Below are 20,407 nucleotides of genomic sequence, written 5' to 3' on the forward strand. Positions count from 1 at the left end.
ACTTCACTTAATCTGCTCGCTGCAGGAATAATGGGCGCCCACATTATACCGTCGCTACTACTCCTTTTACAGAGGACTTTTCCTTATCACCTAGTACCAGCGAAGGAATTTCAATTTTATGAGCTCACTGCAAGTGTTGAATAACCACTTGGATGGCTGGCGGATGTGCTCCGCACCTGAACTTTCCATGTTGCCACTGTTGTTATGGCTTGAGGTGTTGTGCCCTGTTGGCACGGTTAGGGCCTATCGAGCCCCACAAAATCTGATACCCCTCCGCGTGGCAAAATCAGCGGGGATTGTTTCACAGGTTCTCTTTTTTTCCTGGACCTATTACCTGGTTCACCTCACTCTACAAATGATTATACAATATTTTTGTGACATTTTGTTGCTTCTCCACTGTTTGAATTGCATCACCGTCATACCCTGTGATCCAGGTGGCCGGCTGGCCACTTCAGTTTATGTATGGATTGCTGACTGGAGATCCCCGGAAGTGCTGCAAGACAACACGGGACCTTGCTACACGGATAGGAACTGGACTGAATTTCTGCAATGTCTGATACACCCATAGTGACCTGGAACGTTCGGGGAGTGAACGACCCATTGAAAAGGTCTATGATCTCAGCCGGACTGCGGAAATTCCATCCGGCTGTAATTGGCCTGCAGGAAACCCACCTGCGGGATGATACAGTTGGTTTCTTACAATATGCCTGGGTCGGCAAAGCCTATCACTCCACCTACTCCGCTTTTTCACGCGGAGTGAGTGTACTGATACACAAAGCCCTAGTGTACCAGGAGCTAGACTCATTAATAGACATATCTGGTAGATTTGTGTTTTTGCACTGTAAATTGTATACGATTACCTTGATATTAGCTTTTGTATATGTGCCCCCTCCATTCTCCAGAGAGGTATTACAGTTGTTAATCTCCTATTTAGCTAACAAACCGGATATTCCGGTATTAATAATGGGTGATTTCAATTGCTACTTAGACCCTAAACTAAACAGACATCCACCTGTACTGCCCCCTGGGGGTGGACGGGGCACTGCCCTCAGTCGTCTACTTGCAGAAGTGGGTTGGATAGATATTTGGCGTAATCGTAACCCAGTATGCAAGCAATTCTCCTGTTTTTCCAAGACCCATGGGTCGCTATCACGTATTGACTTATGCATAGGTACCCCAAATCTGGTAGGCAACATATCCAAAGTGGAATACTTCCCAAGAGGAGTGTCGGACCACTCCCCACTGACTTTATGGTTAACTACTAGACCCCCCAGTAACCTACCTAAAGCCCCGTGGAAGCTGAATGCTTTCTGGTTAAAACTCTTTGTTTCACAGGAGGGAATAGCAACTCAGATCGAGGTCTTCTTCAAAACACACAGACATTTACATGACGCCCATTTGAAATGGGAGACTTTTAAGGCACATCTGAGAGGGATTTTCATTCAGGAAGTACAACAGGTTAAACACAACTCCTCGGTCCTGTTGGAACAGGCGGGGGACTTGGTGAAGCAACTAGAAATTACCTACATAACTGACCCTACTGACTCCACCAGGGAGGCATGGATGTCGGCCCAGGATTCCCTGGACCGGCTGAGATCCTCCACTGCAGAACGTAAAAGGTTCTTCACGAAGTTAGCATTTTATGAGGAGGGGGAGAAGACGGGCCGCCTACTCGCAAAAATTGCACGATCACAACAGCAATCACCAGCCATTGGAGCCATTCGAGCTGCCAATGGGAAAGTGGTCAATTCCCCGGAACTTGTCATATCCGAGCTGGCATCCTTCTATGAAGACCTATATGGGCCGAGGGATGCCTACTCGGATGCAGAACTAGCTGAATATATGTCCAAGATTGATTTACCTTCATTATCGGCAGCAGCACAAAAACAATTGGATGCCCCAATAACTTTGGAGGAGCTTCAGATGGCGGCCGGCTCTTTTCCCACGTGTAAGGCACCGGGTGGGGATGGCCTCCCTATGGAGATATTTACTCAATATGGTGAACAAATACTCCCTGAACTATTAAAAGTATTTAACGCTTGCCTGGACGCAGGCAGACTTCCTGAATCTATGGCAAGGGCAAATGTGATTTTACTTCTTAAACAGGGGAAGGATCCGGTTGACCCCGGCTCCTATAGACCTATTTCATTGCTCCAGAGTGATGTAAAGATCCTTGCAAAGGTCCTGGCGCTCCGGGTCAACGGGGTCATCTCCTCCATTATACACCAAGACCAGGCGGGCTTTATGCCCCAAAAGTCTACAGCCACAAATTTGAGGAGACTGTTCCTTAATATGCAACTGCAGGCAGATAATGTGGGTCAAAGAGCACTGTTGTCACTTGATGCCAACAAGGCCTTTGACAGCGTTAGCTGGAAATATCTCTGGGCAGTATTAGACAAATTTAGATTTGGGGAACGTTTTATAGCATGGGTTAGGCTTCTGTATGCATCCCCTCAGGCCAATATTCGAATGACAGATAGAGTCTCGCATGCCTTTGCTCTGGGCAGGGGGACGAGGCAAGGTTGTCCTCTGTCCCCGCTGCTCTTTGCGATCACGATAGAGCCACTAGCAGCCCTCATAAGGGATAGCGCCCAGATTTAAGGGTTTCAATATGGAACTCTGCATGAAAAAATAATGTACGCAGTCGACATGTTACTCTTTCTGGGGGACCCGTGCAGTTCGCTGTCAGAGGCGATGTCTATAATAAAACTGTTTGGTCATTACTCCGGGTTAACCATAAACTGGTCCAAGTCAGCCGTGATGATGCTGGATGGAGATCAAGGGGTTGCGCTTCCCGACCACTGCCCCATCCCTCTGGTTACTAGTTTCAAATATCTGGGCATACAAATAGCGCCCAGGATTGGAGACTACTGCTCCCTAAACATATACCCCTTGCTTTCACGTTTTAGAGATAAAATAAACACATGGAATAACTTAAAAATGTCCCTGGCAGGTAAAGCCAACTTAATTAAAATGATCTTAATGCCCCAACTATTATACTTCCTGCACAATACACCGGTAGTAATTCCCCTAAAAATTTTCAGAATAGTAAATACCCTTTTTCGTAAATTATTATGGAATACCAAACATCCCAGAATTAAGCTAGAACAGTTGCAGCAGTCTAAGGACAACGGGGGGCTGGCGGTTCCCAACCCCTGGTTGTACTACATAGCGTCCCAGTTGCAGCAGTTGGTTGGCTCTATGACTCCAGAACCACAGGGCTCAGCAGCAAAGATGATGCTGATTGCTTCTGGAGTGGAGACCATCCCTATGGATCTTGAGGCCCAGCTGTTTGCGAAATCCAATAAAAAGGCCCCAACCCTGTCACTGGTACAGAAAATATGGAATAAGGTTAGACAAATACAGGGGGTGCAAGGGTTCACGGATTTCAAGATGTAATCTAGCAAAAAGAGATGAGCAGGTTCGTGTGATAACTCCTATCAGGGGGTGATTCTTCATATTCCTAGGTAATAAATCATGGCACCGGGGAGCTCTATCTAAAGGTACAGTACATTGGGCTTGTTCCAATTGGGTCCTCAGCTTGGTGGTGCTATGGCGGTTCCAGTCAATGAGTCTGGACAAGTGGGTTGCTTGTTGGTATTTGCGAAGGTCTGGAACTGCTAGTCCTCCATATAGTTTGGGTAATGTGAGCTGTCGTCTGTTAATCCTAGGTCTCTTATGTGCCCATATAAAGTCCAGGAACAAAGTGTTGGTCTGGTCAAAGTAGTTGGCGGGTATTTGGATCGGAAGGGCCTGTATAAGGTATAAAAACTTTGGCAGAATGCACATCTTAAGGATGTTGCACCTACCAAACCAAGAGTGTAGCCCTGTGCTCCAAGTTTTAAGTAGGGATCGGACCGTGGACAATAATGGAGGGAAATTCATGGCAAATATTTGGGACAATTTGGGGGGAATATAAGTTCCTAGATATTTCAGGGCGGTAGTAGTCCATTTAAATTTGAAACTGTCCTGCAATGTGTTGAGGAGGCGTGGTGGGAGCCCAATACTCATGGCTTCTGATTTGTTGAAATTTATCTTTAGATTAGATATATTCCCATATGTTTTGAATTCATGGAGAAGGTTGGGGAGAGAGATGATCGGGTTTGTGAGAGTGAACAGCATATCGTCCGCGTAAGCGGCGATTTTCTGCTGCGTCTCACCCATGGTTACTCCAGAAATATCTGGATGGGCCCCAATTGTTCGTAGGAAGGGTTCCAGTGACAGGGCGAAGAGGAGCGGGGATAGCGGGCATCCCTGGCAGGTTCCATTCTTGATCTCCAAGGGGGCAGACAGATTCCCATTTGCCCGAACTACTGCTGTGGGGTTGGTGTAAACTGAAGCAATCCAGTTTAGCATCCTGGTCCCCAAGCCCACATGTCTTAAAACCGAAGTCATGAAATGCCAATTCACCCTGTCAAAGGCCTTCTCTGCATCCGTACTTAGAAATATGCAGGGGGTCTTATTCTGATTGACTACATGCAGGACGTTGAGGGCTTTGATTGTGTTGTCTCTGGCTTCTCTAGATGGGACAAAGCCTACTTGGTCTAGATGAATCATGGATGGAAGATATGTTTGGAATCTAGTTGATAGTACTTTCGTAAAGACTTTAAGATCGATATTGAGAAGCGAAATTGGCCTATAACTCCCACACAACGTCGCATCCTTCCCTTCCTTGGGTATCACTGCGATATGTGCTGTCAGTGTCTCTCTGGGGAAATGAGTGCTAGAATCGAGTGAGTTAAAGAATTTGTGCATGGGTTCGCCCAGGGACGGTAGCAAGGTTTTGTAGTATAGGGCCGTAAAGCCGTCCGGTCCCGGAGCTTTCCCTAATTTCATGGATGCAATTGCTTTCTGGATCTCTTCCATGGTAATAGGTTCTTCTAGTAACTCCCTGAACTCAGCAGGTAGTTTAGGCATGTTAGATTTAATTATATAGTCTTCTATTTGCGAATGCGATACTGGTTGCTGTTTTAAGTTATAAAGGGAGGAATAAAATTCCTTGAATTCAGCTGCTATCGCCTGAGGCAGTGTAATCTTCTGGCCAGAAGACGACATAATGTGGGGGATGTAGTTCGCTAAGACTTGCTCTCGTAATGATTTGGCTAGTACCTTGCCACATTTATTCCCTGATTCATACGTCACGTGTTTGCATATTTGTAACACGGCTTTTGCTCGAAACTGCATTAGATCAGTAATTTTATTGCGTAGAAGCGTAATTTCCGCTTCCCACGCTGATGTCTGCGCGTCTTTGTGTCTTGCCTCTGCCAAATGTAAATCATGCAGGAGGGTTGTCATCTGGGCCGATCTTATTCGTTTAATGCATGTTCCATGCTTTATCAGAACTCCGCGGATCACCGCTTTATGTGCCTCCCAAACAATTCCAGGATCACTATCAGGGGTGTAGTTGTTTTGGAAGTAGCAATCTAATTCCCTCTTGACGTCTGTAAGTACCTCATCATCTTGCATGAGACTTTCGTTCAGTCTCCAAGTCTTTTGTCTGTCAGTAGGGTTGTCAGTCAGGGCATAGGTCAGTAGGACAGGAGCGTGATCAGACCACGTGATGGAACCAATCTTGGAGTCTCGAAGAGCATGTAATTGGGCATGAGGGAGTAGAAAATAGTCAGTCCTGGAGTATTGTTTGTAAGGATTGGAATAAAAAGTGTAGTCCCATTCGGTTGAGTGTAGGAGTCGCCAAACGTCGATCATTGTGCCTTGTGTAGTGTCCTGGATATTCGTTTCCTCGCAATGGAGGTGATAGAGGAAGTTCCTGAGGAAGTGTCCTCAGAGGGAATTAGAGGGACGTTGAAGTCGCCTCCTACTATAAGGTGACCTCTAGAAAATTCCAGCAGGGTCTCTATGGTCTTATTGATAAAACGATCTTGGTGGTTGTTAGGCGCGTAGATGTTCGCAAGTGTTACCTGTGCCCCCTCCCGATTTCACCTCTGAGGAACAGATATCTTCCCTCTGGGTCTGATAATATTTCTGCGCATCTCCAAGGTACTCTGCTGGCGATGAGTATGGACACTCCACGGGTCTTGGTAGACCCGTTGGTGGAGTGGTATACCGTTGGGAAAAATGTGTTTTTCAATATAGGGAGATTACTATTTTTAAAATGTGTCTCCTGTAGTAGAGCCAAATCTGCTCTATTGCGTTTTAGATCCTGTAGCAGCATACGTCTCTTTTCCGGCACATTTAAGCCGTTTGCATTTAATGTGAATATATTCACCGCCTCCATGTTTCCCTAGATTGGAAAGGGAGGGGGTGGGGAAGGTTAGGAGAATAGGGAGGGGATTAGGTGAGGGGAGATGTAGAATAGAAAGGGTAGTTGGGACAAGAAAGAAGCTAGAGTCTAAGATGTACTAGTTAAGTACAGTTAGTTGTTCTAGTACAGACGCACGATAGTGCTATGACGCTCACCAGGACAAATCTGGTAACTGAGCGTTGGCCTAATTGGGGTTGTGTAAAGCAATAACCAGCGAGGAGTCTACCTGCCACCCCTCTCCATCCCCGTTTATAACTGTATATGACTCAGTAAGTATGTTGACGGGTTTTGTGCAAGATATTATAAGGCAGAAGCTAATCTTTATATAAACAAGGTACGAAATATTGTGAAAGAAATAAAAGGAATCAATTATAAAATAAAATATTGTGTGCATGACCAAGTTGTCTCTAGTCATTTACACTTAATTCAGGCAAAAGCATAATAACAACAATAAAGTCTTCATCCCTGCATAGTTACTAAAACCATGAACTTAAACTTGTGAGCCCACTGGTCTATGTTGTCTGCGGAGGTACCCCTCGTTCCCGAGGGGGGGGTGGGGGGTCCACACAAGGGCTTAAGACGGGGGAAAGCCGCATGTTATCTATCAAAGCTTATGATCTCCCATGTGTCTACATACTCTCCCCTCCCTTCTCACACGTAAACAGTGAAAGACATGGGTATGGCTCACACCCAAACCTACTAGTTAAATGCATATACCACTCCAGTATCTATGCTTTGTCCTATACCTGAGTCCGGTGAACTCCATTGAGGGATACCCCCTCCCCCCCCGCCACTCACCCGTAACCTCCATTACGAGTATTGGAATCATATTAGAGTCAGAGGTAGGGGGGTACACCCACCAGCATTCGTCCCTGGAGGTAGTAGTGTTTTCTCCGATTCCGGAAGTTTGGTGTCACAGTTCCAGTTCAGTATTACCCATGGCTGTGGTGCCGGTGGGTTTGCTAGTCAAAGAGTTCTCTACCGCTACATGTGACCGGTCATACCTGTGTGTCTCCGTGTTTCCGAGGTCGTGACCCTCGTCGGGAGGCGAAGTGCAGTGCAGTCCTAAATTACATGTGTTTTCGACTCAGCGCCACGTCACCTGCAGCTCCCTGTTTGTGTGCAGCGTCTGGTGACCTTGCAAGAAGAAAAGATTGCCTTCGCTCCCTTGGGGTGATGATGCTGTGCTCCCCTCATTGTGAAACAGTACACGCTCGGTGGTGTTGAAGTGCGAGAGAGGGAGGGGGAGATCGCACAGAAGTGCAGCCCGGTCAGCATCCTCCAGGGAGACAGAAGTGTTCTATATACTGCAGGACCACCCTTATTGGCGTGTGGGGCTCAGTCAACAGAGCAGGGGTAGAGAGAAAACAAAATGAAAGAAAATGAAATTAAACATATACTGATGCCCGATCCTTGGATGTCCTTCATGTTCACGCTTCCCGGGAATCCTCAGCAGACACTGTACGGGCTCTCCGACGAGATCTCTGCTGGCGGGGAGGTTGGTGGTTCCTTTGGGTGTTGGGTCCCGAGCGGGTCGACATCCTGGGGATGAAAGCCAGCCAGTCTGGGACCTGAATCAGTTCTGTGTCCAGGTACTCGAAGAAGGCTGGCAAGTCCACAGGCGAGCGCAAGGTGAATGAGGATACTCCATTTTGGAATGTTACCGCCAAGGGGTATCCCCAGCGGTACGTACATCCCTGTCTCTTGGCCAGTTCTAGCGCTGGTCTCAGTAGGGCTCTCCGTTGCAGCGTGGCTCTCGATAGGTCTGGAAGTATTTTAATTATGGCTCCATCGAACTCCACTTCTCCTTGTTCCCATGCTTTGCAGAGGATGAGTTCTTTTTGCGTGTATCTATGGATCCTCCAAAGCACGTCCCGTGGCCTGTCCGGGTCCGGCGACCTAGGCCCAAGAGTTCTATGTACCCGGTCCAGCTCCAGCTGCGGTGGGGTGGTACCTAGGACTTTGTGGAAAATAGCTGTAACCGACGCTGCCAAGTCCTCCGATCCTGTGGCTTCTGGAATGCCCCGCAGCCGCAAGTTGTTGCGGTGGCTGCGGTCCTCCAAGTCCTCCGTGTGCAGCTGTAGGTCGATGGTCTGTGAGACCTGTGACTCCTGCAAGCGTTCCAGGGCCAGTACCCGCTGTGTGAGAGACGAAATCGTCAGATCGCCATTGTCCACTCTTTCTGTGAGATCTTGTATCCCTGTTCTCAGTTCCTGAATGTCCCGAGCGTGTGCCTCCTCCACTCTCAAGATAAGGGACTCCATGTCTGATCGTGAGGGCAAGGCCCCAATGTAAGCTTTATTGGGGCGGGCCTGTAGTATGCTCCGGAGATCATCTGGGATGCCACTCTGACGTTGGGACGATCCTGCCATGTCTTCCTGAGCTGAAGAGGTGTAGGGAGAGGCTAGTAAGTCCAGCGTGTCTGTCTCTGTCCTAGGGTGCACACGTGGTGCCGTCGCAATGGCGCCTGGTGAGACCGACTGTGAGTCTTTGAAATAGCGTTTGATGCCACTCCGGGGGGTTAAGGACCGGGAACCGCTGGCTGATGAACGTGTCCTGTACCTTTTGGTCGATAGCATGCCTTGTATTCGCTGTGTAATTACCGTCAGATTACAGGTTAAAGAGGGGTATTGCCAGGAGCTCTCCAGAAGTGCTTTCTCACTCGGCCATTGCTAAGCCACGCCCTCCTGTCCTCAGCTTTCAATATGTGTATTCCAAGATGTCGTCCTTCTCTGGTTCTCAAGATTGTTGTGTGGATTTCATATGAATATTGGAATATTGGTGTTTTATGCAATTTCTTTTTGCTTTGTAAAGAAGAATATTTAATTTAAGTGAGTGATTATGTTCTGTATTGTTACACAATAAACCTCTAGCAGAAATAGCGCTATCCGCCAATCAAATCAATAAATGAATTCAAAACCATGGAAAACATACAAATATAAAAACTCTAGCACTCCAAAAATCATTAAATGTTATTAAATAAACTCAAGGTACACATCATTATTTGACTAGACTCTCTTGGCTCCCTCTGTGCAGGGTGCTATGTACCATGTGACGGCATGTGCCTTTTCTGAGCCCGCTGCCCCTCGGCAAAGGCTTGACGCCATACAGGCTATGATCTATCTGATGGACACGCACCCTAACTGCTCATTTTTGGTGATGCAGGGGTGAATTTTGGACCTTGTTGTCCCATTTCTATACTTTATCACCCTTGGTACTCTTTGTAGTGTTTTAATGCAATATTAGGCATGCGTTCTGTATTGCAAATTTTGTATGTACCACTATACCTTGTGATCCAGCTTTCCTCTTTAAACTTTGTACATTGTACAACTGTTTTGTATGTTATAAAACCTCAATAAATACAACTGAAACAGAAATAAGCTCAAAGGTTCATATTCCAGTGCTCAGTGTATTTTGATCACGCACTACGATGGCATTTACTGGTTACAAGTGATCTATATTACTATTACTGTAGGTGAAAAAGTGGGAAGGTGGGAATGTGAGGGCAGTTGCTGACGCTGACCAACAAAGAGGAAATAACTTATACTCCACTCCAACAGAAACTCTACGGGGGAACCCGTTAGTAGTTAGTTATTTGTGGTGTATTTTTTAATAACTTTGTATGTTTTATATGTATTAAAATTTGATTTTTTATCAGATTAAATTTGTCATTGTATCAGTACCGAGATAGTCCATTAATCACTTTAGGTCAGTGGTTCTCAACTCCTGTCCTCAGGACCCACTAACAGGCCATATTTTAAGTATTACCTTAAGGAGATGCAGACTAGAACACTGCAATCACTGAGCAGCAAATGATATCACCTGTGATGTATTTCTGTTATCTTGCAAACCTGGCCTGTTAGTGGGCCCTGAGGACAGGAGTTGAGAACCACTGCTTTAGGTGGTCATGTGTGTTGGTCAGCGTCAGCAACTGCCCTCCCACCTTCCAAATTTTTCATATATCAACCTGGATGATGGTACTTTTATATTATATAGTATCTATTAATATATGAGGCTATACTCAAATTTTTGTCATATTACTGTAGGTGCATTATCTTTGCATTTTATCAAGCATAAACTATTATGTCACCATGGAAAGCTTTCCCCTGTTTTCTGTCTGAGCTTGCATACATACCTCAGACTGCTCTCTGGGCACATTGGAGTCGTCCTAGGGACAACATAGAACATTGGACCCAAGAGACTATCCATCCCTGGGAGATACAAGCACCGTTGACTCGCTTGTTCATGCAAGGTGGTCCTGTCTCTCTGGTGAGTGTGGGAGAAGTCGGGGGAGGTGGGGAATCACTTGGGAGTGAACACCACACACTGCATACCAGCACATTATACTGAGCACTGGAAGTGTGGACTTTCATATGAACTGTGAGTTTATTTAAAAACATTTAATTACGTTTTGGAGTGGTAGAGTGTTTATAATATTATGTTTTTCAGTTTTGGATTAATTTTGATAGCTTTGGTTGGGCAGATAGTGCTGTTCCTGCTAGAGGTTTATTGTTTAATCTTAAAGTTGTTTTTTGCAATCTTGTGACAGCAGCTATCTAAAACAGGTAGAAGTCTTTCCACGTAACACAGGAATTTGAATTCATTATGTTTTGTATTGTGTTTTTTTCAGAGAGAACATTTCATCTGCTGTTATTGGGAAGAGATGTCTTCGTCACTGGCACGCCATGACCCCAGCAGACCCTATGCAGAACAGTACAAAATTGACAGTCGGCAGTTTGTGACACTGTTCAGGCTATGTTCACCCTGGGCATGGGGTCCACAAATAGAGGTTCTAGCTACAAGGATGTTCCGTCTGCTTGATGAAAACCAGGACCAGCTCATTGAGTTCAAGTCGTTTGCTTGGTGTTTAGGTGAATAAAATTAAAAATATTTAAGAATACCAATAGTTCCCTAGGTCTACCAGGTTACCTTAGAGTGTTCTGTGTGTATGTGTTTTGCAATTTGTTGTGTAATAAACTTTTTTTTGTAAGTCCTATACATTTTGCGATTGTGTACTTCAAAACAATAAGAAATGCAACAAAAATGTTGTTTTGTTCTTCAGATATCATATACAACGGTGAGATGAATGAAAAGATCAAACTGTTGTACCGACTTCATATACCACCAGGTAAGTTAATTTTTTCTAATATTGGGATCATACATATGCAATCTGCACCTGATTTTGAGAATTTGATTAAATATGGTTGGCGTAGAGCCATAGGTAACATGGATAACACCTGATTATCTGCTAGAATTAACCAAAACATTTTAATAAATGGATTTCCCATCCCTTTCCTCGCATACCACTGACCATGCATGTTTTCAGCTGGTGCTCATTTGTAACCCTTGTTCTTGTATGCAGAGTACAGGTCCTGTTGGAGGGTGCTGTTGTTGCTTAGGGGTTGTTTTTTAGAAGACCCCGCTGCTGGACAGCCAGTAGGAAATGTTCATATTGTGGTCACGCAAAGAGCCTCCCCTTCTGGGCACAGAACATATTCATGGCCAGAATGTCCCTATTTAATTTGTTCATAAACGATCTGGAGGATGGGATATACAGTTCAATCTCTGTATTTGCAGACGATACTAAGCTAAGCAGGGCAATAACTTCTCCGCAGGATGTGGAAACCTTGCAAAAAGACCTGAACAAATTAATGGGGTGGGCAACTACATGGCAAATGAGGTTCAATGTAGAAAAATGCAAAATAATGCATTTGGGTGGCAAAAATATGAATGCAATTTATACACTGGGGGGAGAACCTCTGGGGGAATCTAGGATGGAAAAGGACCTGGGGGTCCTAGTAGATGATAGGCCCAGCAATTGCATGCAATGCCAAGCTGCTGCTAACAAAGCAAACAGAATATTGGCATGCATTAAAAAAGGGATCAACTCCAGAGATAAAACGATAATTCTCCCACTCTACAAGGCTCTGGTCCGGCCGCACCTGGAGTATGCTGTCCAGTTCTGGGCACCAGTCCTCAGGAAGGATGTACTGGAAATGGAGCGAGTACAAAGAAGGGCAACAAAGCTAATAAAGGGTCTGGAGGATCTTAGTTATGAGGAAAGGTTGCGAGCACTGAATTTATTCTCTATGGAGAAGAGACGCTTGAGAGGGGATATGATTTCAATATACAAATACCGTACTGGTGACCCCACAATAGGGATAAAACTTTTTCGCAGAAGAGAGTTTAACAAGACTCGTGGCCACTCATTAAAATTAGAAGAAAAGAGGTTTAACCTTAAACTACGTAGAGGGTTCTTTACTGTAAGAGCGGCAAGGATGTGGAATTCCCTTCCACAGGTGGTGATCTCAGTGGGGAGCATTGATAGCTTCAAGAAACTATTAGATAAGCACCTGAATGACCGCAACATACAGGGATATGTAAGGTAATACTGACACATAATCACACACATAGGTTGGCCTTGATGGACTTGTGTCTTTTTTCAACCTCACCTACTATGTAACTATGGCACTCGACTATGGATTTGGGTATTTAGTTGCATTCAGGTATGTTTTTTTATGCCAGCAATTGGCTCGAAGGGGATGGGTTGTGTGTGGGGTGCAGCCTGGAGAGTAGCCTTACCTCTCAAGCAAGAGACCTTTAATTAGATTATTGTTCAGCAAAAGGAAATCAGAAATGGTGTTTTAGTCCCATGAAAGATGACTGAGGATTTTTTGCTATGGTTCACTGCACATTACTCCTTCTGCATATTACAAAAACTTTTCTTCCTTGATCTGTTAGTGGACCTTTCTATCGTAACTGTATATATAGTAACTAATATGTCCATTTAGAGTAAAGTGGCTACCTTTTTTAACATAAGGATTGTATTTGGGAATTGTGAACTACACAGGAACATATACCCTGGAATTCATAAAGACTGGTGCAGGCAGATTTTACAAAAGTGTCTTTCATACATTCTAAAAGTGGTGAAGAATGTGCCAGATTCATATACCTGTCTCAAACTTGTACTTGAATTTGGCTCATGCTGCGTCAGTTTTCCTCTCTGTATGCCAAAGGAGAGTTAGTCTTAATTTGCGCAACTTTTGCATTTGGTGCATTCAATGTGACACAATGTAAATGTGGTGCATTTTAAAACTACCTGAATTTGATGCACGAGTCACTGTCGGAACCAAAAGTGTTGCAAATGCTTTGTGAATTTGGTGCAATACATTAAGAAGAGTGATGAATGCCAGGAAAGTGGTGCAGCAGCATTATTGTATTCCCCCTATAGTGTTTGGACAGTTTATCTACTTTGGCTTAATATATCCACACTTACATGTATGCTCTTTGACTGTTTTAACTGTTTCTGTAACATAGACTTGTATATCTTTCCTCCCAAAAAAAATAATTTGTGATTGCTTTGTGATAAAACATGGAATATTTTTAATTAGCTCTTACAGAGAATGATCATGACTGCCAGTCACCACTAAAAGGACCACTTCTGTCCACTACAAGACCACTGAAGCTTACAAAAGCAAATGGTATGTTTCTTCACATTTTACAGTGTATTCACATCTTCAGGGAGAGATACAGCATGTGGCAGCAAAGATCAGTTTCAACCAGCTTTTTATAGCAAAAAAAGGCAAAAACTAGTTGAATATTTGAATTATTGATATCATTTGCCAAAAATTGCCTTATATATGCCTAATATATGACCAGCAGTGGAACTATAGGGTCCCCTCTAACAGAAAGGGCTGTTGTTTTTCTGACATCACATTGGAGTTATGCTGTGAGGCCAGTGTAGGTGAACATATTGCTGCCTATCAGAGTTCATCTTTAGTTACAAATGGTTTTATACACCTGTATCCATTGTATACAAGATCCTTCTTTTGAGTATAGTTTATGCAGCAGTCAGAATGAACTATATACCCATGTTATATAATACAATGTTCCCTCTGAATAGAATCCAGAAATTGCATCATAATACTGATTAGGTTTACATTTGGCAGATTTAGCATGGAATTTTTTTTTCTTAATCAAAATGTGAGTTTATTGAGCATGAAAGTCAGTGCAGGATATTACATACAAGATATATGGTGCAACAGGCACCAGCATAGAATAACAGGACACATAGAATTGTCTTCCAAATCATACTAGTGGCTGGGATAATTCCAAACAAAGTTATTTGCACTAGAAGAAGAGTCATCCAGCCATCTATCCCAAATTTTATTAAATTTACCAGGGCAGCCTCGGTGAGAGTAGAGGGCTTTTTTGTAGGGAAGGGTGAGATTCATGGCCCTCTTCCACTGCTGAATAGTAGGGGAGGTGGGTCTAAGTCATAGTAGGGCAATCTGCATTCTAGCAGTGAATAAGGTTTCTTGTAGGAATATCATCAGGTACTTCTCTTTCTCAGATAAGGGAAGGAGACCAAGTAAGCATTGCCGTGGGCAGTGTTAGGGGGGAGCCCATGCGGTCATGAGGAAATTTGATGACCTGTGCCCAGTAATGCTGGATGGGTGGGCAAGACCATATGAGGTGGTAAAAGGTGCTATTAGTATCACCACACCTGGGGCAGGCTGGGTCGGTGTCTGGTTTGTATCTGGATAGACGGAAGGAGTAATGTAAGACATATGAAAGATGTAAAGGTGGGTGAGTTGATGTGACAATTTAGGTGAGACTTTTTTAGAGATTTCCAGTATTTCCCCCCACTGCTCATCCTCAATCTCCCCCAGGTCAGTCTCCCACTTAGTTTTCAACTGGTATGCATGAGCGGTGGCCTTGGGTAGAAGAAGGTGATTGTACAATAAAGAAATTAATTTCTTGGGATCTTCACCAAGGACCATATCTGCCAAGGTCACCTACTCAACCCCAGGGTTAGAATCATTAAATTGAGATTGAAGGACATGTCGGACCTGCAGGTATCGAAAGAACATATGGTTGGGAAGATCAAATTCCTCCTTGAGGGCCTGGAATGGCTTAACAGCACCTTCAGTGATAAGTTGGGACAGATATATAACTCTCTTGGTAATCCATATTTTGTGGTCCGGAATGGTCATTAGTTCTGGGAGGTGGGGATTGTCCCAAAGTGGCGTGTGAGCATGTGGGGGGGGGGCAGTATTAATCTGTGCTAGTTGCCAGATTTTGCTGTGATGTGATAGCATATGTCGCCTGTCACCTAAACGGGAGAGGCCCCGGTGTTTGCAGAAGAGTATCTGGAAGGGATGGACCACTACATCAGTAGCCGCCATACACACTAGTGTGGAGTAGCAGGTCTTGTCATGTCTGTTGAGGTAGTAAAAATGGGATAATTGGGAGGTGATGTAATATAATGCTAGGTCAGGCAGAGCGGATTGACAGGACTCTTCAAGGTCTGCCATGACAGTTTGTGCCTGGAGGAACCCCAAATGAACGTGTTGAGAATGGATTCCATGTTTCTGAACATGTGGGCTGGGATGTATAGCAGGGCATGCCAAAAGAGGTAGAGTATTTTGGGGAGGAGAATCATTTTTACTAGGTTAATTACAGCCCATGACTCCAAGAGGGAGTCTGGACCAGACCTGTGTCTTTTTTTTAAGAAGATCATATAGCGGTTGCAAGTTTAAACGTGTGTAATCTGCGAGGGAACGGGAGCACTGTACGCCTAAATGTTTGAATTGGGCGGTCCTAACCAGGGGAAGAGCCTCCTGTGCGGCAGTAGGGGCAGTATCGTCTATAGGAAGGATTTGGGATTTGGACCAATTTATCTGCAGTCCCGAGAAAGTACCAAAGCGCTGAATTAGGTGTAAGGCCGAGGTTAGCGAAGGGCCTGCATCTTCCAAGTAAAGAAGCATATCGTCCGCATAGAGACTAAGCACCTCAGTCACTTGTCCCAAGCGGAGGCCCAGTATTTCAGATTGTGCCCTTATGGCAATGGCCAGTGGTTCTACGGCCAGCGCATACAGCATAGGGGAGATGGGGCAGCCTTGGCGGGTACCTCGGGACAGAGAAAAGGGACTAGTTGTCTTTCCGTTTACCTGGATCCGGGCGGTGGGCGCTTGATACAGGAGTTGAAGCCACTTAACAAACCTAGGGCCAAAGCCAAATCTACGAAGGCACTCCCACAAGTAGCCATACTCCACTGAATCAAATGCCTTGGGGCATCAGGGATAACCACCAACCTTGATCCAATGTTATCGTGTGTAGCCTGGAGGTTCATGTACAATTTCCTAAGATTGAATGCGGTGTTTTTGTTAGGCATGGATCCTGTTAGATTTAGCATGGAATTATATAGAATATTCTTTTTGCAGGAGAGGAAAAAGACTACCAGAAACAACTAAAGCAGATGCTTAAAGACTTGGCTAGAGAGAAGGATAAGAACACAGAAAAGGAAATACCAAAAATGACCCAGGTAACAGAACCTTTGTTGTTTTTTTCATGTCTGTGTCCTTGGTTCACCCTTCATTCATAGATGAACCTAAAAAAATTATCTCATGGGGAAGAGTTATATCTGACAGCTTTTTGTTTGTCTTTGTACCACACTTTCTTTATTTATAAAAAGGGATAAATGTTTTTTGCAAAGCAGCAAAAAAAAAAAAAAGGTCTGGGGCAATGATACAGGGGCATCAGCTCTACTATCCGCAAACTTACATTATTATGTTGTCCAGTGGTCAAATCTGGGTAGCCTCTATCTGAGGTTTCTCACAGAGGAATTTTTGCAACGGATTAGCCCATAATAGGACATAATAAAATATGCATATACATCCATATAGCAGGAAGGAAAACTCCCATATTTTATATAAATGTGTTTACCCAGTGACATTTGTGGACTATCTGTCATTTTGCACAGGAGCAACTCTATTTTGACAGCCACTCCTGTTATGTAATACAAAGCAGTTGCTGGTTGCCATTTCATCAGCTGGTAATTGCTGGCAATAGCTGCAAGGAGATAAAGGCAGCATGTCCCAGAAACTTTAAAGTCGAAGTACACCTTTTTGTAGAAAAAAATAAATAAATAAATGCACATTCATTTTGAAGATAAAAAATGTGCGTTTATTATTTTTTTACACTACAGCCTGTAAAGCATTGCACATCAGTAGATCGTGGGTGCAATGTCAGGCTCTTGCAGGCACTCAGTACAGCTGTCTGCCCGTACCTCCTGTATGGGCAGACAGCTACTGAAATGCAGGAAGAATCAATAAACTATAAGGATGCTCACCAGCACCCTCGCAATTCATTGAGAACTACAAGCCGTCTGCTGTGGTGGGAGATAGGACTTGTAGTTCATTCACAGAACTCTGCAAATGAATGATGTGGCTGTGTGGGCACATAGCCCTGCTGTTTTTAACAGGTGCAGGGAAAAGAACCACCACCCGCTGTCACAGGTGGGTGGGGGGAGGCAAGGTCGGCTGCTCCAAAGTAACATGTTACACCTTCAGTACAGTTTTTTTAGGACATCTTCTACGTTCAAAATCCTCAAGTGGTTCAACAACAACTTCTGGACTATTAGGTTCTGAGCAGGCTCCAGAGTTACTTATCATTAAAGTTGCAGCTTCATAATGTAGGCATATCCAGTTCAGCTCTTTGGACAAACTACGTACCTCCAATGAAGAACCTTCAATCGCAATCCGAAGGCTACCGTAGTAGCCATCAGCTTGTGCAGGTTTTGTGTAGCCGGCTTCCGGCTTCAAAGTGAAGGTGATGCAGCAGCTCCAGAGCTGCTGATCACATTCACAGAGCCTCACCACACGTGTCACATGTTGCCACAAACATTAGAGTGAGAACAATAATTCTAGCACAAGGGCTCCTAGTTAACTCTAAACTGATGATCTGTAAATGCTTTTAAAGCGTCACCTATGGTGGTTTTTGGTGATATCGCAGACGCACTAAATTTTAAGACATGGAATGTTTGGAATCTATTTACTCAATGCAACCTCATATTTTATATTTTAACCAACAATGGGTAATTATATGGCGTGTTTTTGCACTAAAATTTATTTTATTATATTTTTTCCTGAAAATGTGCATTTAATAAACAGTTGCGCATATATCATGTGACATAGAAATTTGCAACTGTCAACTTTTTACTCTACAGGGCCTCTGCTTTCAGAAAATATATAATGTTCTGGAGGATGAAATAATTTTATTGCCAAAAATTTGAATTTTTTACACGTATGCGACAAAAAAAAATTGCTCTGGAGCCGAATTGGATATAAAAGATTCACATACAGAGAGCTGCACACAGTGCCTGATTGAACCTCTCTGTGTCCAGGACTGGTCTTGTGTGATTAAGTCATAAAGGTGTTGGGAATTTGTTACAAAGAAATTCTTAGAGCCACCAGGGCTAGCAGTGACTTTATATGCAATGAGACTGAATAGGTTTTATGACTTAAATTGGTATGTATCAGGTAAATGAGAGAATAGAAATGTCCAACCATTTTTATTTGTAACAGACTCTTTTAATGTATGAGCGTTTTTGTCTTTTTTTTTTTTTATATTAAATTTTATTGTACCTTTTTTCCAGAGAGAATTTATACAATTCTGCAAAACCTTATATAGCCTATTTCATGAAGACCCAGAGGAGAATGATCTGTACCAAGCCATTGCCACAGTGACAACCCTGTTACTTCAGATTGGAGAGGTTGGGCAGCGCAGCATTAGTATCAGTTCAGGAAGTGCCTCAGATGAGTTTTTTGATTCGGAGAATGGTGCCTGCTCCTTAGATCAAGACTGTGTTTTCTCTGAGACTGCTAGCACTCCATCACATCCTACTCCATCCCTGTCACTAAGTGAAGCAGACTGGGTGGTGTCCTTTGAACACATACTGGCATCTCTTCTGACAGAGCAATCACTGGTGATTTTTTTTGAGAAGCCATTGGAACTGAAACCAAAGTTAGAAAATGCAAAGAGCAATCCGTACAGCCTCAAAATTAATGGGACATGCCAGCAGCCATCCATGTTATGCTGAACAAAGGGCTATGCCTGTCTCCTGTATTTATAAGGCTCTGAGAAGCTAGCATGATGGAAACTTTTGTGCTCTCTCTTTCAGCAATTATTTATGTAGTGTGTTTGTCCTTCTCATCAATATGGTTCAGCAATATCTGATATAATTGCTGCCTAAAGGAGTTGTCTGCAAAATCAACAGTCAATTTCAGATTCCATTTCTCGCAGTATCCTGATGCCTTTGATATGTCAAGAAGAAGGTCTGTCCACATGAAAAGGAAAGGAGATAATTGGATCTGGCGTGGAGTAGGATGAAAATTGTTACTGGATTGTAGAAGATTCATTTAACTCCTCAGTCATATAAGCCATATATATGTCAGCCTATATGGTGATGAGTGTCGTTTTTTAAAGGTTTATTGTATTTGCTTTATATGCAGTAAGAATACACTCCAATACTCTGGAACACTGTATTTTATATTGAAAATAGGCACATAACACAGATATGGCAATATGGCATTCTGTATTGTTGGGTTACCAAAGCACACTGGACGGTTTTTCAATCTTGTACTAATAGCAAGTACTTTCTCCTGATGCATCTCTCTGTAAGAAGCCTACTGTAGGTTCTCTGCTGCCCCTGCTACTTCCAGGCAACAAGCTGTCCCATTTCAAGGAGTATCTGGCATGCCAAACATTCAGGGGTATAGCTGGGGGTTATGTCCAATGTTCTTTGTTTTGTATGTGAGTTTTTGTGTTTGCACTAATAATAATGTTTCAATGCTGGAAATTGAAACTTTTATTCTGTTTGATTTGCATTGGAATTCATGTTAAAAATGTCAAGTTGACTTACCTTGTGCTTTTTGTGTTGGTCTGTGAGAATCTGCACTTTTCAATAAACAAGTTTTTATTATGATTTGCCAAAAATAATTATTTGACTAAAGCTATGTATATTGACATTGAATGAAGGAGATTCACCCTGGAAAGCACTCTGCAGGTAACTTTTACCAGAATGGGGTCTGGAAACCACCCCACAGGCAAACCCAGGCTACCCCTGCAACATCCAGCCCAGCCAAACGCATAACTCCAAAAGCCAGGCTGAGGACAATTGAGCTGGATAGCTACAATCAAATAGACAAAACTCTAACGCCAACATTGAGAAGAGTCTTGATTGAAGAAAAAAATTCTGTATGCATGCACATAAGATAGGAACTGTAAGCTCTTTGAGAGCAGGGACTGATGTGAATGTACGATATGCAATGAGGCGAGAAAAATTCTTGGCATTCTATAAAT

The 20,407-nt window shown here is 43.7% G+C and overlaps 1 protein-coding gene across 2 annotated transcripts in view; it reads left to right on the forward strand.

The window, feature by feature from the left end:
• The window catches only part of TBC1D8 (TBC1 domain family member 8), a 134,046-nt gene extending 114,016 nt beyond the window's left edge, over window positions 1–20,030 (forward strand). For both annotated transcript variants that reach the window (XM_073614778.1, XM_073614779.1), the window contains exons 17-21: window positions 10,893–11,133; window positions 11,325–11,390; window positions 13,654–13,743; window positions 16,489–16,589; window positions 18,702–20,030. In XM_073614778.1, the coding sequence (XP_073470879.1) occupies window positions 10,893–11,133; window positions 11,325–11,390; window positions 13,654–13,743; window positions 16,489–16,589; window positions 18,702–19,145 (942 nt within the window). In that variant the 3' untranslated portion in view covers window positions 19,146–20,030. The remainder of the gene's footprint in view (window positions 1–10,892; window positions 11,134–11,324; window positions 11,391–13,653; window positions 13,744–16,488; window positions 16,590–18,701) is intronic.
• The last annotated feature ends 377 nt before the right edge of the window (window positions 20,031–20,407 follow it).

Source organism: Aquarana catesbeiana, linkage group LG02 (assembly GCF_042186555.1).
Source record: "Aquarana catesbeiana isolate 2022-GZ linkage group LG02, ASM4218655v1, whole genome shotgun sequence".
NCBI lineage: Eukaryota > Metazoa > Chordata > Amphibia > Anura > Ranidae > Aquarana > Aquarana catesbeiana.